We start from the raw sequence: 27,736 nt of genomic DNA, 5'->3' as shown, positions 1-27,736 counted from the left end.
CTCTTAGAAGTTATCCCTAAAGAAATATGTGTGGACTGAGATTTATATCTGAAGTTTCTCATCACAAGATTTTTTATATAACAGCAAAAATTTACAAACAAAACACAGACTCCCCAATCATATGGTGAAATCATTTATGGGACATTCACACAATAGGTGATTATGCAGGTTTTAAAATATGTTTTCAAGAATCTTTAATAATATCTGCTAGCATTTATTATATATAAAGTTAAGTTAGGAGGAAGAAGAGGAGGAGAAAAAGAATTCAAAATTATATACACAGTTATTACAAGATATTACATCTGAATCAGGGCTCAGATTCTGTAGATTAAAAGAATTATGTCTCTCTCAACACAGCAACTGAATTTAGAGCCCAGATCTTTTTGGTAGAGTAGAACCATTTGCTTTTATAAATGTGTATGAAGTAAAAGGGCGTCCTGGTAAAAAATGAAATGAATCCCAAAGCCATACTCTTGAGAGAGTCAAAGATATAAAAACATGTCTGATGAGCTAGGGTGGGAGAGGATGGAGATATCCAAACCCAAGCCAGATGTCAACAAGATAAGGTGTTGTCCACAAGGCAACTCACATAAGAAAGGTTAGGCCACGGATCACCCAAACTGAGACCTAAGGCCAAAGTCATTGAAAGGAAAGTGGGTTTCAGGACCGGTGTGTATCTAATTGCTGGAACTTGTTCCAACACAGCCTCTTACCACCACCACCACCAGGTCCTCTCAGGACACCAGATGGGCAATGTCTATCCAGCTCTTTAGCACTGTCCCTGACATGGAGTTCATGCTCACTGAACATTTTTCTTGAATGAAAGAAAAAAACATGTGAGTCAATGAATGAATAAGTGAATCAAAAATTATTTAGCCTGAGGCATGTATTTTTACTGTGGGCACCTCAATGAAGCATGATGCTGAGAAGTATCCTCTTTCAAACCTCAAAGTGTGGATCCATAGATATTTTCACCAGGAGCAGTAGGCCATTAGGAACACCATGACAGTGGTGCCTCCACATTGAGGAAATGCCTGGGTGCAGTAGAGTTCATAGCAGAATTCTCCTGGGGCTTAGGGATGCAGCCTATGGCCCTCAGGGCTGTATTCAGTTTCAGAAGGCAGCTGCGGGTAAGCAACTAGGGAATGGAATTGAGGTAAGAGTATAAGAGACCTTGGCAAGTTTCAAGATACTTGGAAAAAAACACCCAGGGAAAAGCGTGAATTTTTTGCTCCTGTGTCTGGTTGGTGCCCAAGCCATTGTTATTTGAATGTTTCATAGAAAGACTGTTTTACTCTATGGACACAGGCTTTTGTGAAATAAATTATTTAAAGTATACAGTAATATACCTGTTTCATAAAAACAAAAAGTCTTAGGTAAACACACACACATATACACACGTACACATACACTAATGCCTCAACACAGAGAAAAACATTTCTGTATTTAAAACTTTTTGTTAAGGGCCTTGGATTTTGTACACTGGAGAAAAAAAGAGAGATAGCTGTTCATTAAAAAAAAAAAAGGGGTGTAAATAAAGGTCAATAAGCACTAAAATCTTGTTCTGCAGGAGGAACCGGAGAGGAGGCCAGCTTGCTGGTTAGCACTGCAGATGCAACAGCAGGGACTCTAGATGCTTCTGGTGGCCCCAGCAACAGCATCCCTGAAGGAGAGAGGAGCCAGAACCAGCTCCTCCTGACAGCGACCGACGGGTGAAGTTAAGTTCAGGCAGACCTGTAGAGCTAGTTTGGACACATCTGGGGGAGCTGGAGTTCTCACACAGTGGGTGAGGATGAAGCCTGAAAATATGTCTTGCCACGGTCATTGAGACCACAGTTTCACTCCTACACTGTTGTGGCCTGAGGAAAAGGTTTTGCAGGGCTTTTCCTCCAGGAGTTCTTAACCTTCTAGAGGAAAGAAAGCAACACTGCAGAAGCTAGTGGTGTTAGACAATACAGGACTATGTGGAGAATTAGGAACTGTAGGAGTTTAGAAGAAAGTTCTCTAGAATCAAACAGCCAGAAAATATTTTATTAAGAAGAAAGGAATTTAAATGTGGATGTAAAGGATGGCCTGGAACCAAATAAAATAAAATGAGAAAATTAAAGGTGAGAGGCAGAGGGCCTTCCAGTGGCATGTTTATCCTCCATCATTTCATGGAGGGTTCTAGAATGGTTAAGGTAACTAGTAAGTCTAAGAAGCAATGGTCAAGGTAACTAGTAAATTCAAAATTTCATGTATAATATATAGTCTAATCTCATAAAAGGACTACTTATTTTCTATGGAATATTATTAAAGCTCCAAAAGTCAAGGAATAGTAAAGATAAAACATTTACCTCATGGTCCCATTCTAAAGCAGAAAGGATGGACAGAGAGAAAAGACATAATTACAGAAAACTTGTGCTGTGATTTTGCTGGAGATAGAACCACCAGAATCTGACAGTATTGAACACCCCCTGGTGGTCATATTAGTGAAGACTGGTTACTTGGGAACTTTCACCCAATTTGCTACATGGGGAATGATTCCCAAAGAGGAAATGGCATTCATTGACTTGATTCTCCTTCCCCTTCATTAATTTGCATACAAATGCAGCTCATCTTGATTTATTTCCCTCCACCAGCACTGTCTGGTAATTCTAAAAAGCCCCTCCTTTGACCACAGCTGTAGTAAAATGAAGACCGAGGGAGAATGTGTAGATATATAGGCAATAATACAATTAATTCCAGATGGCAAGAAGATACTGTTCTGTATTTCTAAAGAAAATACCGAACAGGAGGAAAATCAATGGTGTGGGAAATTTTGGCATTTAATGTTATTCATCCAGATCTCAGATGTTGCTGTGAGACAGGCAAAGATTAAATAATTATGCAAAACACCTAGCAAAATCCCTGTAACTGAGCAAGTACTCAGTAAACATTATTCCTTTCTCTTAAATACGTACTGATATATTTCTAAACGGGACTCAGAAACAAAATGGACGACACACACAAAAAATGGTATCTATGTGAGGTGATGGATGTGTTAATTATCTTGATTGTGATAAGCATTTCACATTGTATATGCTTATCACATCATCATGTTGTTCACCTTATATATATGCACTTCTATTTTTCAATTATACCTCTGTAAATCTGGGGGGAAACATGGAAAAGAAGGAAACAGATGACAAAGGAAAAAAAAAAACAAGTTAGATTTCATAGAAAATAAAAATACCGTTATGACATAGAATTGAAAATTCCACTATGGGATCTATTTTCTGCCTGACATACACTGCCTCTTCTTTTGTATGTGTCCTTCACTCAGCAACAGCAGAAAAAAAAGAGAAAAATGGGGAGAGGGCCATCCAATTTTCTAACTATTGAACTAATAAGGAAAACTCATTTCTCTGCTACTTGCAAGACATATGACCTTAAACAAGTCAATTTATTTGGGTCTCAGTTTCTCCATCCAAAAAATGAAGAGACTGTCCTAGATAGTTCTCTACTGCTGCTCATGGATTACCAATAAACTAAGAGGAGCTCATTTGTCCTTGGTGAAATGAACAATGTAGAGTTTTACATGTATTATTAAATCGAAAGACTGTCATCAATTCTGAGATTAAATCCTTCTTACCCACATGATGTTAAAATATCTCTTCTTTTGTGAAGTAGTGGTGACATGATATTAGGGGTGGCTTTAATGTCCTAAGTAAAACACTGCCAATCCTAAACTGACCCCCCAAATTTTTGGTCTATGAAATCACTGAAAATCCACTGAAATTCACTGAAAGAGTGGATATGGTAGAATGATAGTGAAATCTGTAAATAGTTGAGAGGCTCTGTTAATTCAATCCAGGCTCTGTTAATTACAGACTTATGCGACCTTTTTATTTGTTTGTTTTATTTAATTATTCTAAACCCAAGATATGATTAGGCAATCTGTGCTTGAAATGTTATTGATCACACAAATGGAGAATTTGAAAACTCCTTTCCTTGCTGATCTCTAAAGGTCCTTCCAGCTCTGCTTTCTAGACTAATACATGGACATACACCTTAGTTACACTGTAACACTAACAGAACCTCCAGATCACACAGGAGGTCAACTCAGAAAAAACACCTGAGTGATCAAATCAACCTTCCCAAGCTGCACAGTAGAGAGGGCTAAAACAAAGGGAGAGAAAAAGACTGGCTATACAGACACATCACAGAAAAAGAGTAGCATGCTAACAGAATGCCTTCTGCATATGCTTATTAGACAAATATTAGATGCAATATATACATGAAAGAGTCATTTTTTTCACCCCTAAAAACATAAACTGTTAGTCATAAGTTTTAAAAATTCCAAATTTCTTCCTTGGGTTTCACCTCCTTCTTTATGTCAACTTCGTGAATTCTCCTTCCCAGGAGGGAAAAAACAAAGGATATTGGAAAAATAAAAACTGAGTAACCACAAAGGGTCCCCAAGCTCACTCTTTGGTCTTTAACACTATTTCCCTACAGAGCTTGTAAAGTGGAACACACACACACACACTCCTCTATAGTATTCTTCCTGTCTCTGATAAGCTACTGAATCCAAATACAGGTCACAGGCACCACCTAGAGGCATTAATCATAAGTCTGACTCTCATTTCAGTGAACTCTATCTACAAGTCAGTTCAAAATGCAGTTGAGTTTCCCTCTAATCACAGACTTGCAAATTAATCAAGTGCTCCCATATCTAAATGCAGTCGGGGGAGGAAGTAAGACCAAATCAAGAGGAGATATGCAAATATACACATCCTGTCAAATTGTTAGACTTGCTGTATCACCATCTCACTTGTTAACACCTTTGTGGTTTCTTCACTTGTGCCTCTTCCACAAGAAAATGCACAACATAAAGGCCACAATTCTACTTGTGGGTGTCAAGGAGATCAAGAAACTGAAACCATAATAATTCCACACAAGCCTTAACTCAACAAACAACATGCCCTTTTAACAATGAAAATATGTCTGCAATAAATGTTATTAGACTCTGCCAGTTACCATTGCTATCAGGGACAAGGAGTGCATTTCCAGAAAGTTTAGCCTTCCTGTGCTGGCTTTATCTCATCAGCAATAACCAGATATCTGGGTGATGTTTTAAATTAACCATCTGCACATCTCATCTATGTAACATTAACTTGAATAAATAAATAGGTCCCCAAAATTCAAAGGTCTATCTATATCCAAAGTATCACAAATCACCAGGCAAAGTTAAGGGATGGCTGAAAATAATGAGGAGCCATAAGCTTCCTGTGCATAATTGAGTCTACAACTCAGGACTATGTTTGACAAATACCTTGGACTTCTAAGAGATCAGCCAACTAATTTAAAGCTAAGGTAGCTCAGATTGGCAAAAATTATGTTGGCTAGGGACAATGGAGTCCCAGGTTCCACTCCCATCTTTATTACGATGTAGCTGTGGGATCTAAGGCTATTCATTTAACTTCTCAGTTTTCTCATCTATAAAATAAGGAGGCTGTTTATTATGAATTGCAAAACTCTATAAGCATAAACAACTTTTCATTCTAATTTAAAAGTCCTAGGTATAAGAAAGCTTACGCAAAACACCTGCCCTTTATTGGCATTGATGCTTTGTTTCTACAAACCACTAGTGGGCAGTGTTGGGCTACTGCCTAAGACACAGCCTGCAGGGTGAGCAATGAGCTTCCGCTGGCAATGAAGAACCACTTCTGCAATATTTTTCTCAGAACTGTGCCCACCTACCCACTGCTGCAATTGCTATCTTGCTATTGCTATAAGATACAAAAACGAAAATTTAAAGAATAAAAGGCTCAACATTAGACATTGTTTTCTTGTTTTTACCATAAGTTGATCATGAGTCTCCTAAGTGGTATAATTTTAGCTCAATCTTTAATTAATCACCTAAATTATTATAGCAACTCTTTAAAACTACAATTGTGCATGAAAGAATTAGGATGTTATTTAATGATCCAGAACAATTATATAGGTTTTTGATTTATCCAAATAGATAGATTTCTGAAAATGTGTGTATAACAACACTTTTTATGATGACAAAAGTAGTACATTTCACTAAATAAATTTTAGCTTCACAGAAAAGGCTATATAAATCCCCCAAATCTTAACATCTTGAAAATATCACTTTATATTTTGTGGTTTATCCTTTCTATAAGCATTTAACTTTTCTTTTTTTTTTTTTTTCAAGTTTATTTACTTAAATAAGACAGTGTGAGCATAGGCATGGGAGGGACAGAGAGAGAAGAAGAGAGAATCCCAAGTAGGCTCTGCACTGTCAGCACAGAGCCCGACATAGGGCTCAATCTCACAAACCATGAGATCTTGATCTGAGATGAAACCAAGAGTCAGACATTTAACCAACTGAGCCACCCAGGTGCCCCTAGCTTTTCCTTTTAAAGAATCTTTGCACATATTGTTTTATAATGTGATTTTCTCTCATTAATTTTGTCATGAATATTTCAATAACATTATCTTCTCCATCAGCCTCATTCATTTCCATTGTATTGCATTATAAAGACAGAAAAAAATTGAGTCAACTCTCTTTTTTGGAAACTTAAGATTCTTCCTTTTTTTTTTTTTAATGTTTATTTATTTTTGATAGAGTGTGAGCAGAGGAGGGACAGAGAGAAAGGGACACACAGAATCCCAAGCAGGCTCCCAGGCTCTGAGCTATCAGCACAGAGCTCAACACTGGGATCAAACTCATGAACTGCACGATCATGACCTGAGCTGATGTCAGATGCTTAACCACCCAGGTGCCCTATAAGATTATTTCTAATTTCACACAAAAATGAATATCCTTAGTGAGAAGTCTCTGATATACTATCTGAGCATAACTGAAGGTTGAAAACCTGGGCAACAATTCCAGTCGTTTCAAAGTTCAGATGTCTTTGTCTCAGACAGTTTTAAATAGATTCCTGAATACTTGAAGAAGGCTGGTGGTGAGTTTTCTAATCTTGACTTATACCAACTCAGATGCTGTCTTAATCCGCCCCAGCTGCTATAACAGAATACATGGACTGGGTGGCTTATAAGCAGTAGAAATTTATTTCTCACAGTTCTGGTGACCGGGAAATTCAAGATCAGATGAGATGCCAGAAGATTTGGTGTCTGCTGAGAACCTACTTCCTGGTTCCCAGACAGCTGTTCTCTTGCCGTGCCCTCACACAAAGCAAAGCTATGTCCTGAATGCTAGCTACACCCAAGAGTTACAAGGAGCACTCTCCATAGAAGACCTGGTATCTTTTCCTCATAATTACTGGAAGATGCTACAATAACAGAAGCTAGCAGAGAAAGTCAAGTCAAAGACAAAAACACAACCAAGAATCACCAAATAGTTAAGCAAAAATCACACCCTGAAACATAAGCATAAATCCGAATACGCAGAACTAACCCCTGAGGAAATAAAATAAATACAACAAACTGAGAGTGATTTTTCTTTCTTTTTTTTTTTTTAATGTTTATTTTTGGGAGAAAGAGAGACAGAGCATGAGCAGGGGAGGGGCAAAGAGGGAGGGAGACATAGAATCTGAAGCAGGCTCCAGGCTCTGAGCTGTCAGCACAGAGCCCAACGTGGGGCTCGAAATCATGAACCATGAGATCATGACCTGAGCTGAAGTTAGACACTGAACCAACTGAGCCATCCAGGAGCCCCGAGAGTGATTTTTAAAGTATAATTAATATCTTTAGAAGCTTTAATAAAAAAAGATACCATATCCTTGTAGCAAAATAGGCTGGTGCAAAAATTTATAAGAATAGTTATAATTTAAAATTCTGTAACTGAAATAAAACTCAGTAGATGAACTGAGTAGACACACCTGAAGGACAGAGACAGCTGAAGAACAAATTAGTGAACTAGAGCATAAATCAAAAGGTCAAAGTGATGAAAACTGGGGGGAAATGAAGAATGAGAGAGTGGAGACAGCTAGTATGAATGACTTATAAATAAAATGAGTATGAATGGGAGAAGAGAGATAGGAGGGAGAGAGAGAATAACATGGAATACTGAACGATACAGATTAAGCAATGCTGGATGATGGAGGAGAACCATTAAGTTAAGCATGGCAGTGAGGTCCCTGCTGGAGGGATCATCGAAAAAAGAGTAACAAATGATACATAATAATAAATAATAAAAAAGACATGTGTTTTATAGTACCAGGAGAGAAAGTGGGGGTAAAGATAGTGGATGTGAAGTTTGTAAATTGGTGTCAGGAAGTTGACCAAGCTAACACTTGCCACCTTATTTTTTGTTCGACATAGTGAGGTGAGTTTTTCTTTCACCCATCCCTATTTCCTGGGAGCTGAAAGCTTCTACACCTAGGTGATAGAATGCGGGCTGTCTGTGCTGGGCAGAGGACAGGCTTTTAACGTAAGATATAAAAGGAAAGGGATATGTTGATAGGAAATAAACATCTATAATATAAAGTGTCAGATCTTTTTAAAATTTATATTCTACTTTCCAGCCAGACTAGCACTTTTACCCTCCTCTATCTTCTGGACCTGTCCAGCACAGAAATCTTGGGGAACAGAAAAGGAGACCTATTTCAGGAGCACCCACAACAGAGTAGGTTGGGATTAGGATGAAAGAGAAGTAGTTAAGAGGAGCAAGGACCGTGGGAATAGCTCAAGGAGAGTCCAGGATGCCTGGGTGGCTCAGTTGTTTAAGCGTCCAACCCTTGATTTTGGTTCAGGTTATGATCTCACAGTTCATGGGTTCGAGCCCTGTGTCAGGCTCCAAGCTGACAGTGCAGCGCCTACTTGGGATGCTCTCTCTCACTCTCTCTGCCCCTCCCTCTTGCTTTCTCTCTCAAGATAAACTTAAAAAAAGAATGTCCAGATGAGATTCTGTGATGAAGGGGATGGACTTATGCCACCACCCTCCCTGCCCCCATTGGAGGCTATAAGTGAAAGCTCACCTACATGAATGGAGAATGAAATGGGTAAAATAAAGCCATTCTTAAGTTCTCACCCCCAATGGATGTTATATGGGTTAAATTATAGTGCAAACCTGAACTGAGAGCTGAATGAACCTCATTTGCAACTCTGTTGTGTTTTTTGTTTTTTTGTGGTTTTGTTTTGTTTTTTTCAGCTGAGAAAGAGGTAGGGCATGCTTTCCCTCATCAATTAACAGCAGACACCTCCATTTCTCCAGTGGGGGAAAAAAAAAGCCATGCTGGAACAAGTGCCCAACTTTCCTTTAACAATTTCTCCTTATCATCAATTTTCTATCTCTAAGATAATAGGCAGAGTGACCAAGTTATAGTTCACAGCTTCCCACAGGAGTGTCCCCAGGGGCATGTGAGTGTCAAGTTGTGCCTGAAGCAAATCATAAAAAAGAACTGAGCTAAGAGACAATCCACCTTGGCAACCAAAATTATTAGCAAAATGGTACCAAGAGAAGTGGATCCAAAATAAGGTGGTCTTGGGGTTTGGAATCTTCATAAGGAGAGAGAAATAGTGTTTCATTTTGTGATTTGGTCACTGAAGTCAGTGAGTGAGTATATAAACTGAGAAGACTGGAACCATGCCTTCTTCAAACCCAATAGGTCAATTCCTTTACCGAGCTTCTTTGCAATATAGGAAAAGTGGTATATACATCCTTATTATCAGACTGATGATTTCTTTTTGAAATCTGGATCACTTCTAGAAAGGGAAGATACATTCACAGAATTTGACCAGGGGAATAGATATGCAGTGATTACATCAGAACCAATGTGATGGCCTATGATGGTCAGGGCAAGAGCTAAGGTAGCTTATGTTGTATGTTACTAGATAGAGAAAGCTAAAGGTATCTGTCAGAGCACAAAATGGTTCCCAGATGGGCTGAATCTGTGGACTATAGGTTGTGGTAAGAATAAGGAGTAAGAATAAAATGTATCAGAACTATAAACAGAGGAGAGTTATGAAACATTTGTAGCCTCTGCCTTCAAGGTGATATGTGGGTTAAATGCCACAAATGCATTGGCCTTGATACATGACAGATTGGTGGCCTTCATATAAGACTAAAAAATACTGAGAAATTTCATACCAGTGTTTGATCACTCAACAAGAGGCCAAAGAGACTGCTAATTGGATCATAAGAATACAAATGTATATAAATACACACACATATGGATATGCATGCTGCGGAGTAGTTAAGAACAGGATGGATTCATTCCTTCACTCCACACATGTGATTTAGGTTGGACTTACCTCAACCCTGTTCTGGGAGTGCACATAACCCGTATCTGAGCAGTGTACTACACCTAAACTCTTACACTAAGGTTTGACCAGCTGGTTCAGGGATGGGCAATCATTAAAAGCTGTGTTTGTTTCCTATTACTGTTGTAAGAAATTACCACAAATTTAGTGACTTAAAATAACTTATTATATATTTAATATCTATTATGGATCTTCAGGGCTGTGCTCCTTCTGGAGTCTCTAGAAAGGAGTGTGTTTCCTTGCCTTTTCTAGCTTCTGGAGGCCACCTCATTCCTTGATTCATGGCCCCCTTTCACCATCTTCAAAGACAGTAGCACAGCATCTTTTCTCTGACTTCCTGCCTTCCTCCTGTGACTACTTCAGACCCACCTGGATACTCCAGGTTGATCACCCCGTCTTTTTTTTTTTTTAATGTTTATTTATTTTTGAAAGAGAGAGAGACAGAGCATGAGCAGGGGAGGGGCAGAGAGAGAGGGAGACACAGAATCCAAAGCAGAATCCAGGCTCTGAACTGTCAGCACAGAGCTCAATGTGGGGCTTGAACTCACAAACTGTGAGATCATGACCTGAGCTGAAGTCGGATGCTTAACTGACTGAGACACCCAGGCACCCCTGATCACCCCATCTTAAGAGCCACAACTTAATCACATCTTCAAAGTTCCTTTTGCCATGTAAGGTAACATATTCACAGGTTCTAAAAATTGGGACATGGATATCTTTGGGAAGCCATTAATCCACCTACCACATAAGCCAATCAAGCTCTTTCCTGGAACATTTTCTAGAAATATAAAAAACACTAACTGAAGAAATATCATGAGCCTAGAACTACTAGTGGCCATATCTGCCACTTGAGACAAGAATCAGGGCATCCCAAAGGAAAACAAAGTTGAAAGATAAAGGAAAATGGTCTTGATAATATTTTTTAAGCTCCAGGACCACCCATGCCTAAAACCAACATTACCTAGACTACATAAGGTAGTCTTCTAGCTTATAGCTATATATAGCTAGCTACATAAATTGATTCCCCTTCTTTTTTTTTTTTTTTAATGTTTTATTCATTTTTGAGACAGAGAGAGACAGAGCATGAACGGGGGAGGGTCAGAGAGAGAGGGAGACACAGAATCTGAAACAGCCTCCAGGCTCTGAGCTGTCAGCACAGAGCCCGACACGGGGCTCAAACTCACGGACCGTGAGATCATGACCTGAGCCGAAGTCAGACGCTCAACCGACTGAGCCACCCAGGCGCCCCTGATTCCCCTTCTAATAGAAGTTAGATTGAATTAGGCTGCCATCCATTATAATAAAAAGAGGCCTAATAATGAAACTAAGCAATGGAAAAGCAAATGATCAATTGGAATTTAGGTGTTATCCATCACTGAATCAGATAGAAAATGTGTTAAAGAGAAATAACATTAGCAATATGAGGCCCTCCACTTTTTAAGGAGTATCCTAGAAAAATAATTGTTTCATTAGAGAAAATTACCAACTTATAAAAGCATATTACTGATGTATTAATACCAGAGTATTTGGATTTTGGAGTCCTGCAAAATTAAGATACATATGGAATATGGCATGGGAAAAATTGGCTAAAATAGATCAGTATTTTCTGTTGGGAATTCAAAATGCCCCAACTGTTGAGCCAAGTGCTCAGTGGTGGTGGTGGCAGTGGCAGTTCTAAATTTAAGAAATGGCTATTTTCCCAGAGGACTCATACTGTTATTATGGGAAACACCGGGACTCTCAGCTATTACCACAGAACACTTCTTCCTCCTCCTGTAAATTATATGAGTTGGTAGATTGTGAATACTGTTTCTTGTTCTTCCACAACATACTGCGAGGATCTGTTATGTCTCGGCCAGAGGTACATAATGCTACAAGGAAAGTGAATATATGATGCTTACAAAATATTATGAAATAGCCTCCTTTTTATGTGCAAAAACATTCTTGCTTTCCTATGTGTTAAAAATAGTGGAAGAGGCCCTGAGGAACTGAGAAGCTTCCAGAGTTCCTGCAACCATTCTTATCTATTCTCTCCTACACAATGACCTTAGCCCCTCACTGCTCTCCACTTTTCTTGATAAAATCCAAATTGCCCAAACCATAGCTACTAATCTGAAAACTATTCCTCCCCTTCAGGAGAACACCCTTGCCTAATTCTCCAAACTACCTAATTGTCAAGTGCCCCTTCTTGCTAAACCTCAACCGGCCCCCAAGTTAGAATGTTCTTCTCAGGCCCAGCATTTTCGGATCAAGATTTATGCTGATGGTGCTCTGGATGGTTACTGTCTACAACAGAAAGAGAGGAGGAAAACCTTTTCTCTTCAGTGTACTGAATGAGAGAAGAAAATTTTGATTTAATACCTCCCCAGGCCCATTATTTTTTCTTGAAAGAAAGCAAGAAAGAACACCTTCTTCCAGAAGTGGGCAAAGGATTGACTGATGGTGGCAGGCCTGAGATCTGACCCCTCAGACAAACCAAACTGACTCCATTTTAGACCTGTTTGAAGACCCTTGCCTCAGACAAAGGGCAGTATGCATGTAATATCTGAATATACCTGGGACTAAAAGAATAACCCTATAAAACAGTCAATAGCAGTCTTACGGCAAGTAAAGAAAATTGAAATAAAATAAAGGTCTAGCTCAGAAAAAAAGAGCTAACCCTACTTGAGGTGGAACAAAAACACTAAATCTGGAAGAAATTGTATCTGTCCCTTAGAAGACTTCAGCTGAAACCCTGGCCCTGTCCCATTTACTTTAGAGAACTAGAGATATTACTCTAGTTCTCTCCCACCTGGGAGTTACAGGTGAGTTGTTTTTTTTTTCCTTCAAGAATTCAGATTTTGAATTTCTCTATTTTCACTTGAGGTTACTCTTTCACTAGGTAACCACTTTGTCTTTTCTTTCCTGATGACCGCTGGTGGCCATGGGCACTGGAAGAAGAGTGGCGTCACTCCCTCCTGGTCCTACAGGGGGAAGAAGTCTGCAGGTAAGCATTCTGTATGTAAGTGGGGAACAAATGAACTCTGAGAGCTCATATAGGAATTCCTCTTCAGGCCAAAGAGAACTGACCATTTTGACTGAAATGTGACTCCTGTGGCCAATACATTCGTTTGAACATATTACCTACCACAGTGGTAACCTGATTTTAACTACCAAACCCATAGAATTTGTATCCAGGGACCTTTTTCAGAATAAAATCTGCATACACAGTTTTGCTGATGGATCATTTTATGCCAACTTTCTGGTAGAGAAAAATAGGGAAAAGTATTTTTGCTTTTATTCTATGTGATCAAAGGAAAAATTGAAAGGTGAAAAGTGGCCATATGAAATGTCCCATTTATTTTTTTTTTTAAATTTATTTTTTTTTTCAACGTTTATTTATTTTTGGGACAGAGAGAGATAGAGCATGAACGGGGGAGGGGCAGAGAGAGAGGGAGACACAGAATCGGAAACAGGCTCCAGGCTCCGAGCCATCAGCCCAGAGCCTGACGCGGGGCTCGAACTCACGGACCGCGAGATCGTGACCTGGCTGAAGTCGGACGCTTAACCGACTGCGCCACCCAGGCGCCCCTGAAATGTCCCATTTAGAAGGACTCTGTGTGTGTGTGTGTGTCTATTCCCTTTTATCCTCAGGGGAACCCAAGGATTTTAACAAAACTTCACTAACGATGTCAGCAACTCTGCATACAGAACAAAAATAACAATAGAGTCAATGTGTGGGTTGCCATGCCTACAAGGCCACAAGGAATTACCAGCTGCATGACTGCCTTGCCATTTTTGATCTTTGAGCGTGTGCCCTGCTTCCATTAAACAATGTTAGGATCAGTAACAAGGTGTCAGCGATATTAAGCTGGGGGTGGGGTGGGGGTGGGGTGGGGGAAATGAACGTCTGATCCCTCAGCACATCACTGAGATATAGAAGACATCTGTCACTCTGGTGTAGCACCAGGTATGGCAAGACAGGTAAAAGCCCCAAAATGGCATTTGTGCACTTCAGACATAAAAAACAACTGACCACTGTAAGCTCATTTATGTAGTGGTAGAATGGGCAGTCTCCCTGAGATGGATGGCATCAGAAGCCAAGGTCAGGATTTTCTTGGAAAGGCATTTTAATAACCTCCTGCCCAAGGGAGGATGGAAGAGAACATATCCCGCCTAAGGCACCGACATCAGCTAACACAAAAATTGGAGGGATTACTCTAATTAAGAGTAAAAAAAGCTGCCCTGCTCTCCCTACCACCACCCTTGTAAGCAAACAGGGGGCTACAGATAGGAAGACAGAGGGAGCAGATGGAGACGGAATGACTCCTTGCACGTAGAGAGTGCAGGACTATCTACCACTGTGGCATGGAAGATAAAGATGCATGTTCACCTCCACAGATCTTAATCAAGATGTGCTTGGACCTGAGGAACGAGATCAAAAATGTGACTAAGTTAAGCATTTTGAGATGGGAAGACTTTTTTTTTTTTAAGTTTATTTATTTATTTTAAGAGAGAGAGCGTGCGTGCACACATGTGAGCGAGAACAGGGGAGGGGCAGAAAGAAAATCCCAAGCAGGCTCTGCACTGCCAAGGCAGAGCCCAATGTGGCTCAAACTCAGAAACAGCAAAATCATGATCTGAGCCAAAATCAAGAGTTGGATGCCCAACTAACTGAGCCACCCAGGCACCCTGAGATGGGAAGATTTTATTTATTTTGAGAGAAAGAGTGCACACAGGGAAGGGGCAGAGAAAGAGGGGGAGAGAGAATCCCAAGCAGGCTCCATGCTGTCAGCACTGAGCCCAATGTGGGGCTCAAACTCACCGACTGTGAGGTCATAACCTGAGCCGAGATCAAGAGTCAGATGCTTAACAGACTGAGCCACCCAGGCGCCTCCTGAGACGAGAAGATTATCCTGGATTATCAGGGTGGCCAAATATAATAATCCCAAGGGTCCTTATAAGAGGGGGTCAGGAGGGTGAGAGTGAAAGGGGATCCAACAATGGAAAGAGTGAGGCAGGTCGTAAGCTGGAAACTTTAAAAGCTGGAAAACATAAGAAACCAGATTCTCGCTGACAGTTTCTTTTTTTTTTTAAATTTTTTTTTCAACGTTTATTTATTTTTGGGACAGAGAGAGACAGAGCATGAACGGGGGAGGGGCAGAGAGAGAGGGAGACACAGAATCGGAAACAGGCTCCAGGCTCTGAGCCGTCAGCCCAGAGCCTGACGCGGGGCTCGAACTCCCGGACTCGAACTCCCGGACCGCGAGATCGTGACCTGGCTGAAGTCGGACGCTTAACCGACTGCGCCACCCAGGCGCCCCTCTCGCTGACAGTTTCTATAAGGAACACACCTCTGTGGAACCAATATCAGACATCTGACCTCTAGAACTTGTAAGATAATGTTTGTGTGGTTTTAAGTCACTAAGTTTATGGTAATTTGCTAGAGCAGCAATAGGAAAGTAATACGTGGCTGCAATTTCAAATTTTGGAATTTTGGCCACCCACTCTATCTCTTATGGGGGTAGAGACTGGGATCTCTCAGTCTCAGCTTCTTTTGCAAGATGGTGTTATTTTGTCTCTTCTCTTCTTGCGTAAGCTTTCTCTGCTATCCTTGTCTTCTATGCAAAGTCTTAGCTGTAGCATGTCTGTGGGTTTGGGCTGGTGTGATGGCTGGTCTAGCATGAACCAATTACCCAATTGACTTGGTGTCTTCATAGCTCTTAGATTAAATTTCCTAGAGATTTGATGGTCCTGCTTGGGCTACATGAACAACCCAGATCCAATAATCTATGGCCTGCAGGGTACACATTGTCATCACCTGGTGAAATACTTAGTCCTGAAGACTGGAAAGGAATTACTAACATATCTCAGGTAGCAGGTGAAACGACCGGGTGACAAAGTTGTCAGACAAGACTGTTGCCAGGTGAACTGGGGAGTCCCTGGGTCCTGGAGCCTCGACCCAGCCAGACCCAAAGGAGTTGCCAAAGGTTCTTGGTCTTGTCACAAGAATGAATTCGAGGACAGACACACAGCATAGCAGATGAGTAACACAAGCAGCAAAGTTTATTAAAGCGAAAAGTACGCTTTTGAGATAGGAGACAGGCGAGCTGAAGGGAGGGAAAAGGGGGAAGAGAGGGACACAGAGAAAGAAGGAAAGAGGGAAAGACAGAGAGAGAGAAGGGGAGGTTAAGCTGGCCAGTGAGGGAGCTGTGTACGCAGGCGGTCGGGTTTCTATCTTTTAGTGACAGTGAAGTAGGTGGCAGAATATTTATTACTTGGGTAGTGGTGGGGAAGCAGGGTTTCTGAGCTTTTTCTTCCTGATTTGGCCAAGGGTCTCCTTTCATGGCATCTGCCATCTTGGGCCTCTCTGGTTTGATCCTGCTTCTTGTGGAGTGCTGCCAGGACAGGCCTCTGACCTTCCCCATAGCTGGCCATGACTTCTTCGTTAGTGACCTCCAGGTATCCTGTTAGGAACCTAACAAACTGCCTAACCTAACAAGACGTCCACTTAGCTACTGAAGTCATCCACTGTGATGGCAGCCCTGAAGATAGAGAGGAAGCCAGTAAATGACAGGGGTGACCAGACGGCCAATAGATGCCAGAAACAAGCGTAGGTAGTGGTAGATCCAGTTGGCATGTATACAGAAAGGTTTTCTTACATATGAGTAGGGAAATAATGATCTACTGATAAAAATTAAAGGTCTTTCACCTTCCATCATCCTGAGTTGCAAGGAGAATTTTGTTTACTGTATAATGGACGTAAGAACAGAGGAAAGGTTTGGGAGAGTAGAGGTACAGTGGAAGACTTAGTTAAGAAAAAGGAAGCCTAGGTGAGAAGAAGAAAAATTCTGGAGAATACATGACAGAAAGGGCTGGTAATCAGGCTGGATATAGCCAGAGATGTTTTATTAGGAAAGTCAAGCACAACAGAACCTTCTATAATAAAACTTTATGAGGGTTCCTACCTGTAGCAACATATAGGATAAATTTTAAATAGCATGGAATATGAAGCTGTTAGCTCTCTCATAGATAAAGAATTTACATTTTTAATACTCCTTACCCTCAGAAGCAGCCATCACTCACAGAAGATCCAGGAGGCTTGAGGTTGTAATTAGAAGAAATCCCTCAAATTATTTGTACTACGGTTGGAACATGCAGAAATGCAGCTGCAATGAAAGGAATAGAGTTAGGTGTATTTCATAATGCATTTTTAAATTTCCCTGGAGAGCTACAATTTAGCCAGAAGACAAAAATCAAAGCTAAATTAAATACAGTGCTGCTTTCCTAACCAAGGCAAACTGCCTTATCAGGGATGCAAAGGGAGAGAAGTGTGCTTGTGATATTTCCTAGAAATGGAAAAGATAGAAATTGGGCACTTTCCCCGGAGGCCTCTTTTTTCATGAAATTCTTGGCCCTCTGGAGTCTAGCAGAGACTTTCAAGGACAGAAATGTCTTGTTACCTTAGATTGAATACCTCAGTAGAAGTGATGTTTTCTAGGAGTACTTTTAGTTTTATTTCAGGTCTTTCCATCAGCGTTTTGTTCCCCAACACCCAGAAGTCCTCATTTTATTAAACAAAACCAGCGGTATAGGACTAGGTAATTAAAGGTAAGACTTTGAAAAACTTACCAAAACACAGGGCGTTCAAGAAGGCAGTCTGTGATCGAACGCAAGGGGCCAGGGTTCTCTCTGCAATTCCTTTGGGGAATTGTATCAGGATCTCCCTCATGTTCAAGTTACAGAAGAGCATAAAGTTATGGCTCTAAGAACTAGGCAAGGCCTCTATATGGAAAGCACTTTCTTGGTTTAGCTGATTCGTGGGAATTTTGCTGCCATTGCCAAGCTGGTAACTTTTTTTCCCCTTGTGGTATTGGCCAGGTCTAATGTTCCTATGGATGGAAATCAACCAGGACCAAAATGCTTTTATGTATAGTTCCTAAACTGAGATTGTGGAAGGTCTTAAGTCAAACAGGTATGAAGGCTAGGCTTTCTGAGTACGGTGGTGGTGAACCGCAGGGAGGCAGGACCCTCTTTGTGGGACCACTTTCTTTCTCAGGGGTGATCCCTGAAGCTATCTTAAAAGAAAAACTTGAAAAGAATTTATCTTATGTATCTCCACTGTGCTGCAATATCATGAAACTAATATGATACTGTACATCAACTATACTTCACTTACAAATTTTTAAAATAAATCTCCAACAAATATAGTCAATAACATCTTCCTCTTAGTTGCCTAAGTGCCATAAAGGAATGTATTACAGGGGCGCCTGGGTGGCGCAGTCGGTTAAGCGTCCGACTTCAGCCAGGTCACGATCTCGCGGTCCGTGAGTTCGAGCCCCGCATCAGGCTCTGGGCTGATGGCTCAGAGCCTGGAGCCTGCTTCCGATTCTGTGTCTCCCTCTCTCTCTGCCCCTCCCCCATTCATGCTCTGTCTCTCTCTGTCCCAAAAATAAAAAAAAAAAAAAAAAAAAAAAAAAACGTTGAAAAAAGGAATGTATTACAGCATCCAAAGAAAACTTAAGATACCCAATAGACGTTATATATTTTACCTAACAATAAGAGTTCCAAAATAACAAAGCAACATTAGAGCAACACAATTACTGAATAAAGATTTTTTCATCATTCCTTTTGTTTTTGTTCAAGAGCCACCATTCCTCTCCGTGACAATGTCTGTCCTTATCTGATGACGTTTGGTTCATTTATTTCAGTTTGCTTTGTCGGCATTGCAGCCACTGATAGTTCAAAGCTCTTACGAGGTGGCTTTCTTTTGTGGCTGTCACCTGCCAGAACAAAGTCTACTGTACTTTGAGATGATGTAAAATACTCAAAACCCCAGTCTCCAGAATTCTGCACAACAATCTCATTTCACAATTATATGATCTACTTACATTCTCTAAGGACTGAATACATAATTACAAATACATAACTCCTATGCACACTCTCTGGCTGAATAAGCTAATTCTTCACCCATCATTTAATTTTAGTAATATTAAAACTAATGTACTTTTATATACTGTCATTATTTTAAACATTTGCTAAGTACTACCCTGATTTTTCAAGCTTTTTAAACTTATTTTGCTTTTTGCAAGCTACGATACCATAAATCTTGAAATATATAAGATACTTATACCAACTTAATGTAATGTATCATCATACCAAGGTTTACAGGTTTAAAGGTTTTTCCCCCAATTCAATTCAGAATACATTTGTCATGTGGAGTACTAAAAAATGTACAAAACTGCTAAATCACTATACTATATGCCTGAAACCAATTGAATACTGTATGTTAATTATATTCAAATTAAAATGTAAAAGTATATATATGGGTACAGAAACACCTTAAGTAATAAAATAATTATATAAACAATAAATCTGATCAACATTATGAAAAAACAAAACCTGATGAAAAACAAAGAATGCCCCCAATTAGCACTAGCTTGACCACAGTACCAGTTTTTCATTTTTTCAAAAGATTTTGAGAGAGTACCTTTGTACTTTTGTATTTCATATAATTAGCAAAGAATACATGTAAATTCAAAGTCTTCGGTTTTCTCTTTAAATTTTTTTTTTAATGTTTATTTATTTTTGAGAGGGAGAGAGAGAGACAGACAGAGACAGAGTGTGAGCAGGGAAGGGGAGAAAGAGAGGGAGACACAGAATCCGAAGCAGGCTCCAGTCTGAGCTGTAAGCACAGAGCCCCACACAGGGCTCGAATTCACAAACTGTGAGATCATGACCTGAGCTGAAGTCAGATGTTCAACCGACTGAGCCACCCAGGTATCCTCAAAGTCTTTAGGTTTTGCCTGAAATGTTCATGAACGAAAATTCATACATATTATATATATGAATATATTAAAAATATATATGAATATACTTATTTTACTTGTTTAAACACAGAGGTCTAAAATTTCAGAAATATCTATGGTTTTAATACTACACAAATTCAAATGTCCCAAAGCTAAATACTGATTTCATTAAATACAGAATATATAAAAAGAAAAGATAATAAAAATAATTAAGAAATATCAGTTATTACAACTTTAAACTTTATCCATAGGTTCATTCAGAACATTTTCTATAGATTCGCAGCATTTCCAGATAATCTGTGTTCTGGTAGAATCAGCTCACAAAAACAGACAAGTGTTGGTAATGATCTGTTATAACTACAGTCTCATGTTTTATATCACATTTGCATATTTAGCTTTAATACACAAACCCAAATTCTTGCACGGATTCACAGGTCATGCTTGAAATTTAAAATTCTGCATTCTGTCGTAACTTCACTTATCATCCCAAGAGAAAAATAAACTACATGCTTTAGTTTTTTTTCTAGGATCTGAGTTCCTACTGCTTTCAGGGCTTACTCTGGTATTGAAGCAATTTAACAGGTTGAGTCTCAAAAAAAAAAAAAAAAGGCGGGGGGATTCTTGGGATCCTCAGAGGAGAAACCTATGAAGACACACGGAATGAATGAAGCATACATGCACAACAGAGAAATTACTAAGGTTTATGTGGGCCCTCATTTTCCCACTTTTCCTCAGAAACTACAATTTCCCCCAATATAGTCTAGAACTAGCTGTACCTCTTCTGAGAGGGGAGGGTTTGGTCTTTAGCTCTTGAGCACCTAGAAAGGTTAAATGTACCTAGAGCACCTTAAATGTACCTAGAAAGGTTTGCTCTCCATCCTCTCCTGGGTTATCTGTGAAGGTGGCAATCAAGGATTTTGCCTTTAACTTAAGTGAGCCTCCTCTTCCCACCTATGTCATCTGGCCAAGATAGGACTGTTCAGGTTTTCTCTTACAGAGGTTCCAGGGAAAACTAATTTAGTTATTTGGGTATGACAGTTCCATCTCCTAACATACTTCCGAGCTCCAGTATCATCATGGTATAATATAAACAGATCCAGGACTTCTGTCCTAACTCTTGGGCTGAGTCATACCCAGAAAAAAAAGTGAATCTGGGTGAGAGACAAAAACAAGGCCCACCGGAAACAAACAAACAAACAAACAAACAAGAAGACTGACTTCCAGAAATGAGGAAGGGTAACACACACAAATAGATTATGCTCTCTATCTGAAAAGACAGAAAGATTTCCTGAACTCTGCAGTGTCCAGGACAGAGCTCTGCCAGTCCCTCAGCGGCAGAGGACAGAGAAGCATCCAACAGGAAGCTGTCAAGGGATCTTAACAGCATGTGTGTCCTCTGTGTGCATCCAGTACCCACCTCCCCTGACCTCAGGCTCTGGAAACACTCCAGACTATGACAAACTGCTGGGGAAGTAAGAGCAAAGACCACAGATGAAATTTTCTGAACTAGGACTTGCTATTTACTAACAACTCTGCCTAGAGAAAGAAATGAGAGGAATATTTACCAGGCTGAAGTCAGGTGACTGATTCAACTCTGTTCATAATATATCAGTTTTCTTTATTCATGAGTATTTTCCAAGATCCCAGCTACCTCCAACCCTATCAGAAATTATTTTGAGATCTGGGAGAAATATTCTTAAATAAACTTACATACATTGTAACAGCAATTCAAGAAGTCTGAAAATGGGAGAGCAATAGGAAATTAGGTACACTATCTATATGAAAAAAGATGTTAAATATATATTTAGAAATCAAGAGGAATCAGAGTAAACAAGGAAAAGCATGCTCATGAAAGCAGATTCACCTACTGGAAAAGGGAGTTACGGCATTCCTTTGTTTCTTACTTTCAGAAAGTGACAACTTCTTAGAGTAAGATGGGGAAAGAGGGCTGAATTCTTTCACCCCATTATGAGAAAAATGTATGTATCAGTACACAATGATACACATGGCAAGAGTCAACTTGTTCCAATATTTCAAACTCCCTTTCCTCTTTTTGCTATAATACAACTAGCATACCCATTTCTGCCTCTGCTTCCTTGATTGCACATTACAGAAAGTCAATTCTTGTTATATTCTACAAAGTTACCACAAAAACTGACTTAGTGAACATAAACCATTGCTCCAAGAGAAAAAAAAGGGTCATGTTCCTGCAAGCCTCTTGTCACGTTTTTGTCAACTCAATAAAATATATTGCTGATTCATTAACAGTAAACTCATGGCCAAAGCACCATAATTCATGCCTGAACGAAGTTTATTTAATGTAGGTATTTTCCCCTTAAGGAACATCACAGCATTCTTGTGCTTGGGAAAACCAGCCAGCACTTCATTGATTGACTGACTTGTTTTTAAATATCTAATTAGTTTTGAGAGAGGTGAGGGAGGGAGGGAGGGAGAGGGAAAGAGAGAGGAAGAGAGGGAGAGAGCACGAGCATACAAGATGGGGAGGGGCAGAGAGAGAGGGAGACAAGAGGATCTGAAACAGGCTCCTGCTAACTGCAGAGAGCCTGACATGGGGCTCGACCTCGTGAACTGCGAGATCATGACCTGAGCAAAAGTCAGACGCTTAACCGACTGAGCCACCCAGGCGCCCCTAGACAGCACTTCAGTATGACAACACTTGGAGGCCATTTTAAATAGCGAAATCACCAACAAAAAGCACAAAAATGAGAAAAAACATGGCACTAAATAGACCAAGTAAAGGACACTTGGTTATATAGTATGAAAGCTGAAACAAGAAGGCACAGTGTTGCCTTATTTGACCTAGCTGGGAACATGTACCTCGAATGACTCAATTTTTTTGCCACTCTGTGGCATCAAAAGCATTGTACTGATTTGAGAGTCACAAATAAATTTTAGCGAGTAGGCAAACTGGCAAATACAAAATCTGTGAATAATGAGGACTGACTGTACATATGTTTCAATTCCTTCACTATGATTAGAAAGACAGTTCCATCAATAGGGCAGTCACAACCCAGGACTGGGAAGTCACGAAAAGAAAACCAGATCCTAAATGCTACCTCTAAATTCTCAATTAGGTGGCAACCAAAATGGCTAAGACGTAATAGACATTATTTAAGAAAGAATTGATTTTGCTTTAGTTTTTACTTTATTGTAAAACATGAGCTGGGATGGCAGGGCATCTTGGATTGTATTCGCATTCCAACTTAATGAAAACTTACAATTTATCACCTTCTTAAGTAACTGTCAAATTATTCCACAATTAGTTTTATCATCTTTTCAAATCAAACAACTGGATCTACCATTTATATTACCTGTTAATTTCACCTATATGTCTACCATAATAAACCCATTAGAGTACTTAATCTTCCAAATAAAAAAGTTTATAAAATCACATCCACAATAGGTAGCCACCATTCCAGTTTTCTTCCTTTGACTAAATAAACTTAATGCTTAAGACTTTCCACTCTGGGCTCTAGCAATACTTAGTGCTGTACTCTATTCCAGACGTCTTAAATTATAGAAAAAGGAATGTACCCGTTTCGTATTCTTTCAGAGCAGGTCGTAAGGCAAGATCACCTACCATATTAGGTACTTTCTTGTATGGACTACTCTACTGCATGTATCTTAAGTCCATTTTTTAAAAGTCACACATTAACTCATCATTGTACGTTCCATGAGAATAAGAGTTCTCAACCAGGAAATCACCAGAGAGCCTTGGTGTATGACAGAGGGGTTGTCAATGAAGGCCCCCATATTGTGAGTTCCAGGATTTCTCTGAAAAGAAAACCATAGCTTTAGCAGATGTGCAAACGGGTCTATGATCCTCCACACCACCAAAATTTTAAGAATCACCTCACTGGATTCTCTTACTTTAAAAAACTTTAATGTATGAGATTGGTCAGTGTAATTTAACATCATTCAGTATCTAATCCTGTTTTCCAAAGTTTTGGCACCTCTAGCAAGTTGTAATTTTATAAGCAGAACCAGACACTTTGATTCTACTTTTGTATTATATCTTAACCCACAGTACTTCACGCAATTCCTGATTTTAAATAAAGACAAATTAAATCACATCTGAATTTCTAAACTTAAATGTAGTATGATAGTTATACTTCCAATTGTTTCAAAATTACAACATGGAAAGCCTATCATGTTCTTGAAATGAACTTGGCGTAAAAGGCAGCAAAGAGGTCCTTATAAGGAGTGTCTGAATCTGACTTGGTCAATGGTATTCGGCAAAGTCGGCGAAACCTAGGAGAACGCAGCAGCAAGTTCTGTGAAAGGCCCATGAAGCTGGAGCACAACCAGTAGAGGACAATGGACTGTAAAGAGAAGAAAGGACGTGAATGTTAGTGCTTCTCCATTCTCCAAGGACACTGACGTCCAGAGACAGACAGGCAATAAAAAAGGAAAATTACAATCTCTGTAAATAGCAGTGCACCAGACTGAGCAAGACCTGTAGCGGCTATTAGATACCTGTCATGAATCTAGTAAGTAAGAAAGGAGGCTGAAAGGACCAAAAAGTGAAAAGAAAGCAAAAGGAGAGGTATTCATGATAGAAAGTGGGTGGCAGAGAGCATCTCCCAGGCAGAGACTCAAGACAGATGTCACCTCCCTTCTTTGCCAATACAGCACACTTTTCCCCCAACAAGAGTCCTGAGAAGCTGCTGTACTGGAGGTAGGGTACTGTGGGGCACAGCCTGCTCCCTGGATCCCATTTCCCTCCACACAGTGATCTATCGTCTATAATGTCCCCAGTAATCAGCTTCTTAGTCAGGAATATAGTATCTTAGCCTTTGTCAGAGACAGTCTCTTTTCCACTTTCTCTTGTACTTCCATCCAGGGTGACTTATTTAGGTCAAGGACTAAGTTCTGTAGCCTCTCAAAATATTCCCATATATACATCCCTGTTCCAAACTTTTCTTTGGCATCAGAATGTGATCAGGCTCCAGGGGCATGACCCTATGGTGGTTTAGTCCAGGTCCCAGAGTAGAACTGCCTGAATCTGAATTCCATTTATTTGACTTTGGGGAAGTTATTTTCCTTCTGTTTCAGTTTCCTCATCTGTAAAATGGGAACTGAACTATACCTACTTCAGAAGGTTGCTGGGGGGAAAAAATGTGGTAACTTACAGAGACTGCTAAGCACAGTAGGTGACCTACCTGCCTTTGTTCCAAAGTAAATTCTTAGGGGCAGAACGTAATACATCCTCAAAGGAGATTAGCATAGTAGTTATGAGCAGGAGCCAAACTGCCTGGATGTGCCTTAGATACTTAAGAGATGTTAAGTATCACTTAATAAATGAGTGACCTTGGGTGAGTTACTTACCCTCTGTGTGCCCATTTCCTCATCACTAAAGTGGAGATTATAATGGCACCCACTTCAGTGCACACTGGATGAATTATATGAGCTAAAATATGTAAGTCATTTAAAACAGTGCCTGGCACAAGGTCAATATCAAATAAATACTGGCCATCATCATCTGAACTTACCCAGGACACAAAAACTACCCTGAAATTGCCTACTAAGAGTAATTCTTCCTTAGTAATAAACTTCTCTTTTTTAGCTGGGTATACTGCTATCTTAAAAAAAAAAAAAAAAAAAAAAAAAAGACTACTTGCCAGCCTCTTCTGCAATTAGGTTATGACCCACATAAGTCAGACGTAAGCACAAGTGTTTGGTGCGACTTCCGGCAAGGCTCCTTAAGGAGGATAACTGCACTTGAAGCACCCTTTTACCAATCCTGCAAGATAAGCTCCAGCAGCCATCATGACCATCCCGTGGCCTTACAGATAGAAATTACAGGCTGTGGATGATGGAACACAGGGAGAGAAGGCGGATGGGTTTCTCCTATCTTCACGCAGTTGCTATACCAGCTCTACCCCAAACTGCCTAACTCTGAATTTCCTATATTGGAGAGAATAAACTTTTGGGTACTTAAGACATTGCTTTGTAGATCTCTGTCACCCATTTCAAACCCAATCCCTCACGGAAAACTCACTGCTCCTACCTTATTTGACCAGGGAGTTTCCTTAGTTATAACTGGTATTATTTTCCCCCAGAAATGCGATGACTCTGTACTATTCTATTTTCACAGGGTATTTTACAACATTACTATTACATGAAAAGTACCATAATAAGCACTTGTTGCTATTTCATTACTTCTCACAGACATTACGATGTCTATTTTAGAAATGTGGAGACTTACTTATTTTACACAGGATTAGTGACAGTATTATGGCCAAGGGACAGCTTTAAAAATACATTTTTGATGCTAAAAACATACCGGTTCAGATTCTTAGGATAATGAAGTACTTTCATATATGCAGATATAACTTTACATACCACCAACAAATGACTTCTACTTCATGGTCCATGTGTTGGCCCTCAGCAAAGACAGAGATAATGCCAAATACAGCTTTTGCCCTCTTTGCACTATAGTTTCATTGGGAAATAAACAAAGGCTGAAAATAGGGAATAACTGCAAACGTTAACTATTTTTTTCCATTTCTATCAGAGTGTAATGACATGTAAATGGGGACAGATGTACCTATCCCACTGAATTTTTATGAGGTTAAGCGATATTATATATGAGCCATTATGGACTCAGCATGAAGTTTTGTTTCTTTTTTAAGAGCTAAATTCCTTGGCCCAGTCTATGTAGACAGAAGGAATTCAATATTTCAACTAATTAAACAGAGCAAATATTATGTTCACAGCACTATGTAAGACTGGAAAAAAAAAAAAAAGAAACAGAGTTGACAGCTAACTCACTTTCACACAGAGGAAGATTAACCAACCCAAGAAATATTCGAGTGTCACTTGGTGATAGATTAATTACTACAGAAACCTGGAAACCAGTAAGGGACTTAGTCAAATGAAGCTCAATAGAAGAGGCTGAATCCTGGGGCACCTGGATGGCTCAATCAGTTAAGTGTCAGACTTCGGTTCAGGTCATGATCTCATGGTTCATGAGTTCGAGCCCTATGTGGAGCTCTCTGCTGTCGGAGCAGAGCCCATTTCAGATCTCTCTTCCTCTCTCTCAAAAATAAGTAAACAATGGGGCGCCTGGGTGGCGCAGTCGGTTGGGCGTCCGACTTCAGCCAGGTCACGATCTCGCGGTCCGGGAGTTCGAGCCCCGCGTCGGGCTCTGGGCTGATGGCTCGGAGCCTGGAGCCTGTTTCCGATTCTGTGTCTCCCTCTCTCTCTGCCCCTCCCCCGTTCATGCTCTGTCTCTCTCTGTCGCAGAAATGAATAAACGTTGAAAAAAAAAAATTAAAAAAAAAAAATAATAAGTAAACATTAAAAAAAAGAGGCAGAATCCTAGCCAGTGTAAGCTATGCACAGAGAGGATTTAGCACACTACACACAATGCCGGTGCTTACTCACTGAAGATACTGTCGCAGCAACTGGAATCATCAACACTGATACTGCACGAACGAAGTACGTAATATACGTCTGAAAACGAGACATTCCAGTTTTTTGCAGAGCAAAAATCTGAGAGAGTAGAATATAAACACACACAATGAGTATTAAGCATATTAAATTAGACAAGGTTTAAAATACAACCTGATTTTTGACTGACCTCCACCTACATATATTTTAACAGAAGCAGAAAAGTTAAAAATAAAACACTGATAACTGTATATGGTTGATCATCTGTGTTTTTTTTTTAAAGATTGTAAGACTGAAAGTCCTTTCAAGATAGGTACTATGTATGAATCACTACC

At 39.9% G+C, this 27,736-nt stretch overlaps 1 protein-coding gene across 7 annotated transcripts in view; it reads right to left on the bottom strand.

The window, feature by feature from the left end:
- LOC125164074 (cytochrome c oxidase assembly protein COX18, mitochondrial) overlaps positions 1-27,736 on the bottom strand; it is a 79,472-nt gene that overhangs the window by 41,699 nt on the left and 10,037 nt on the right. For 2 of the 7 annotated variants that reach the window (XM_047856528.1, XM_047856529.1), the window contains exons 6-7: positions 27,396-27,503; positions 22,605-24,328 (exon numbers count right to left, since the gene is read on the bottom strand). In XM_047856528.1, coding sequence (XP_047712484.1) covers positions 24,155-24,328; positions 27,396-27,503 — 282 coding nt within the window. In that variant the 3' untranslated portion in view covers positions 22,605-24,154. Of the gene's footprint in view, positions 1-17,239; positions 17,346-22,601; positions 24,329-27,391; positions 27,504-27,736 lie in introns of those variants that run through there. The other 5 variants (XR_007151632.1, XR_007151633.1, XM_047856531.1 and 2 more) reach the window with 5 other exon arrangements.

This window comes from Prionailurus viverrinus, chromosome B1 (assembly GCF_022837055.1).
Source record: "Prionailurus viverrinus isolate Anna chromosome B1, UM_Priviv_1.0, whole genome shotgun sequence".
NCBI classification, from domain to species: domain Eukaryota; kingdom Metazoa; phylum Chordata; class Mammalia; order Carnivora; family Felidae; genus Prionailurus; species Prionailurus viverrinus.
The sequence above is the reverse complement of the archived record's forward strand: the minus strand, read 5'-3'. Positions and strand labels throughout refer to the sequence as shown.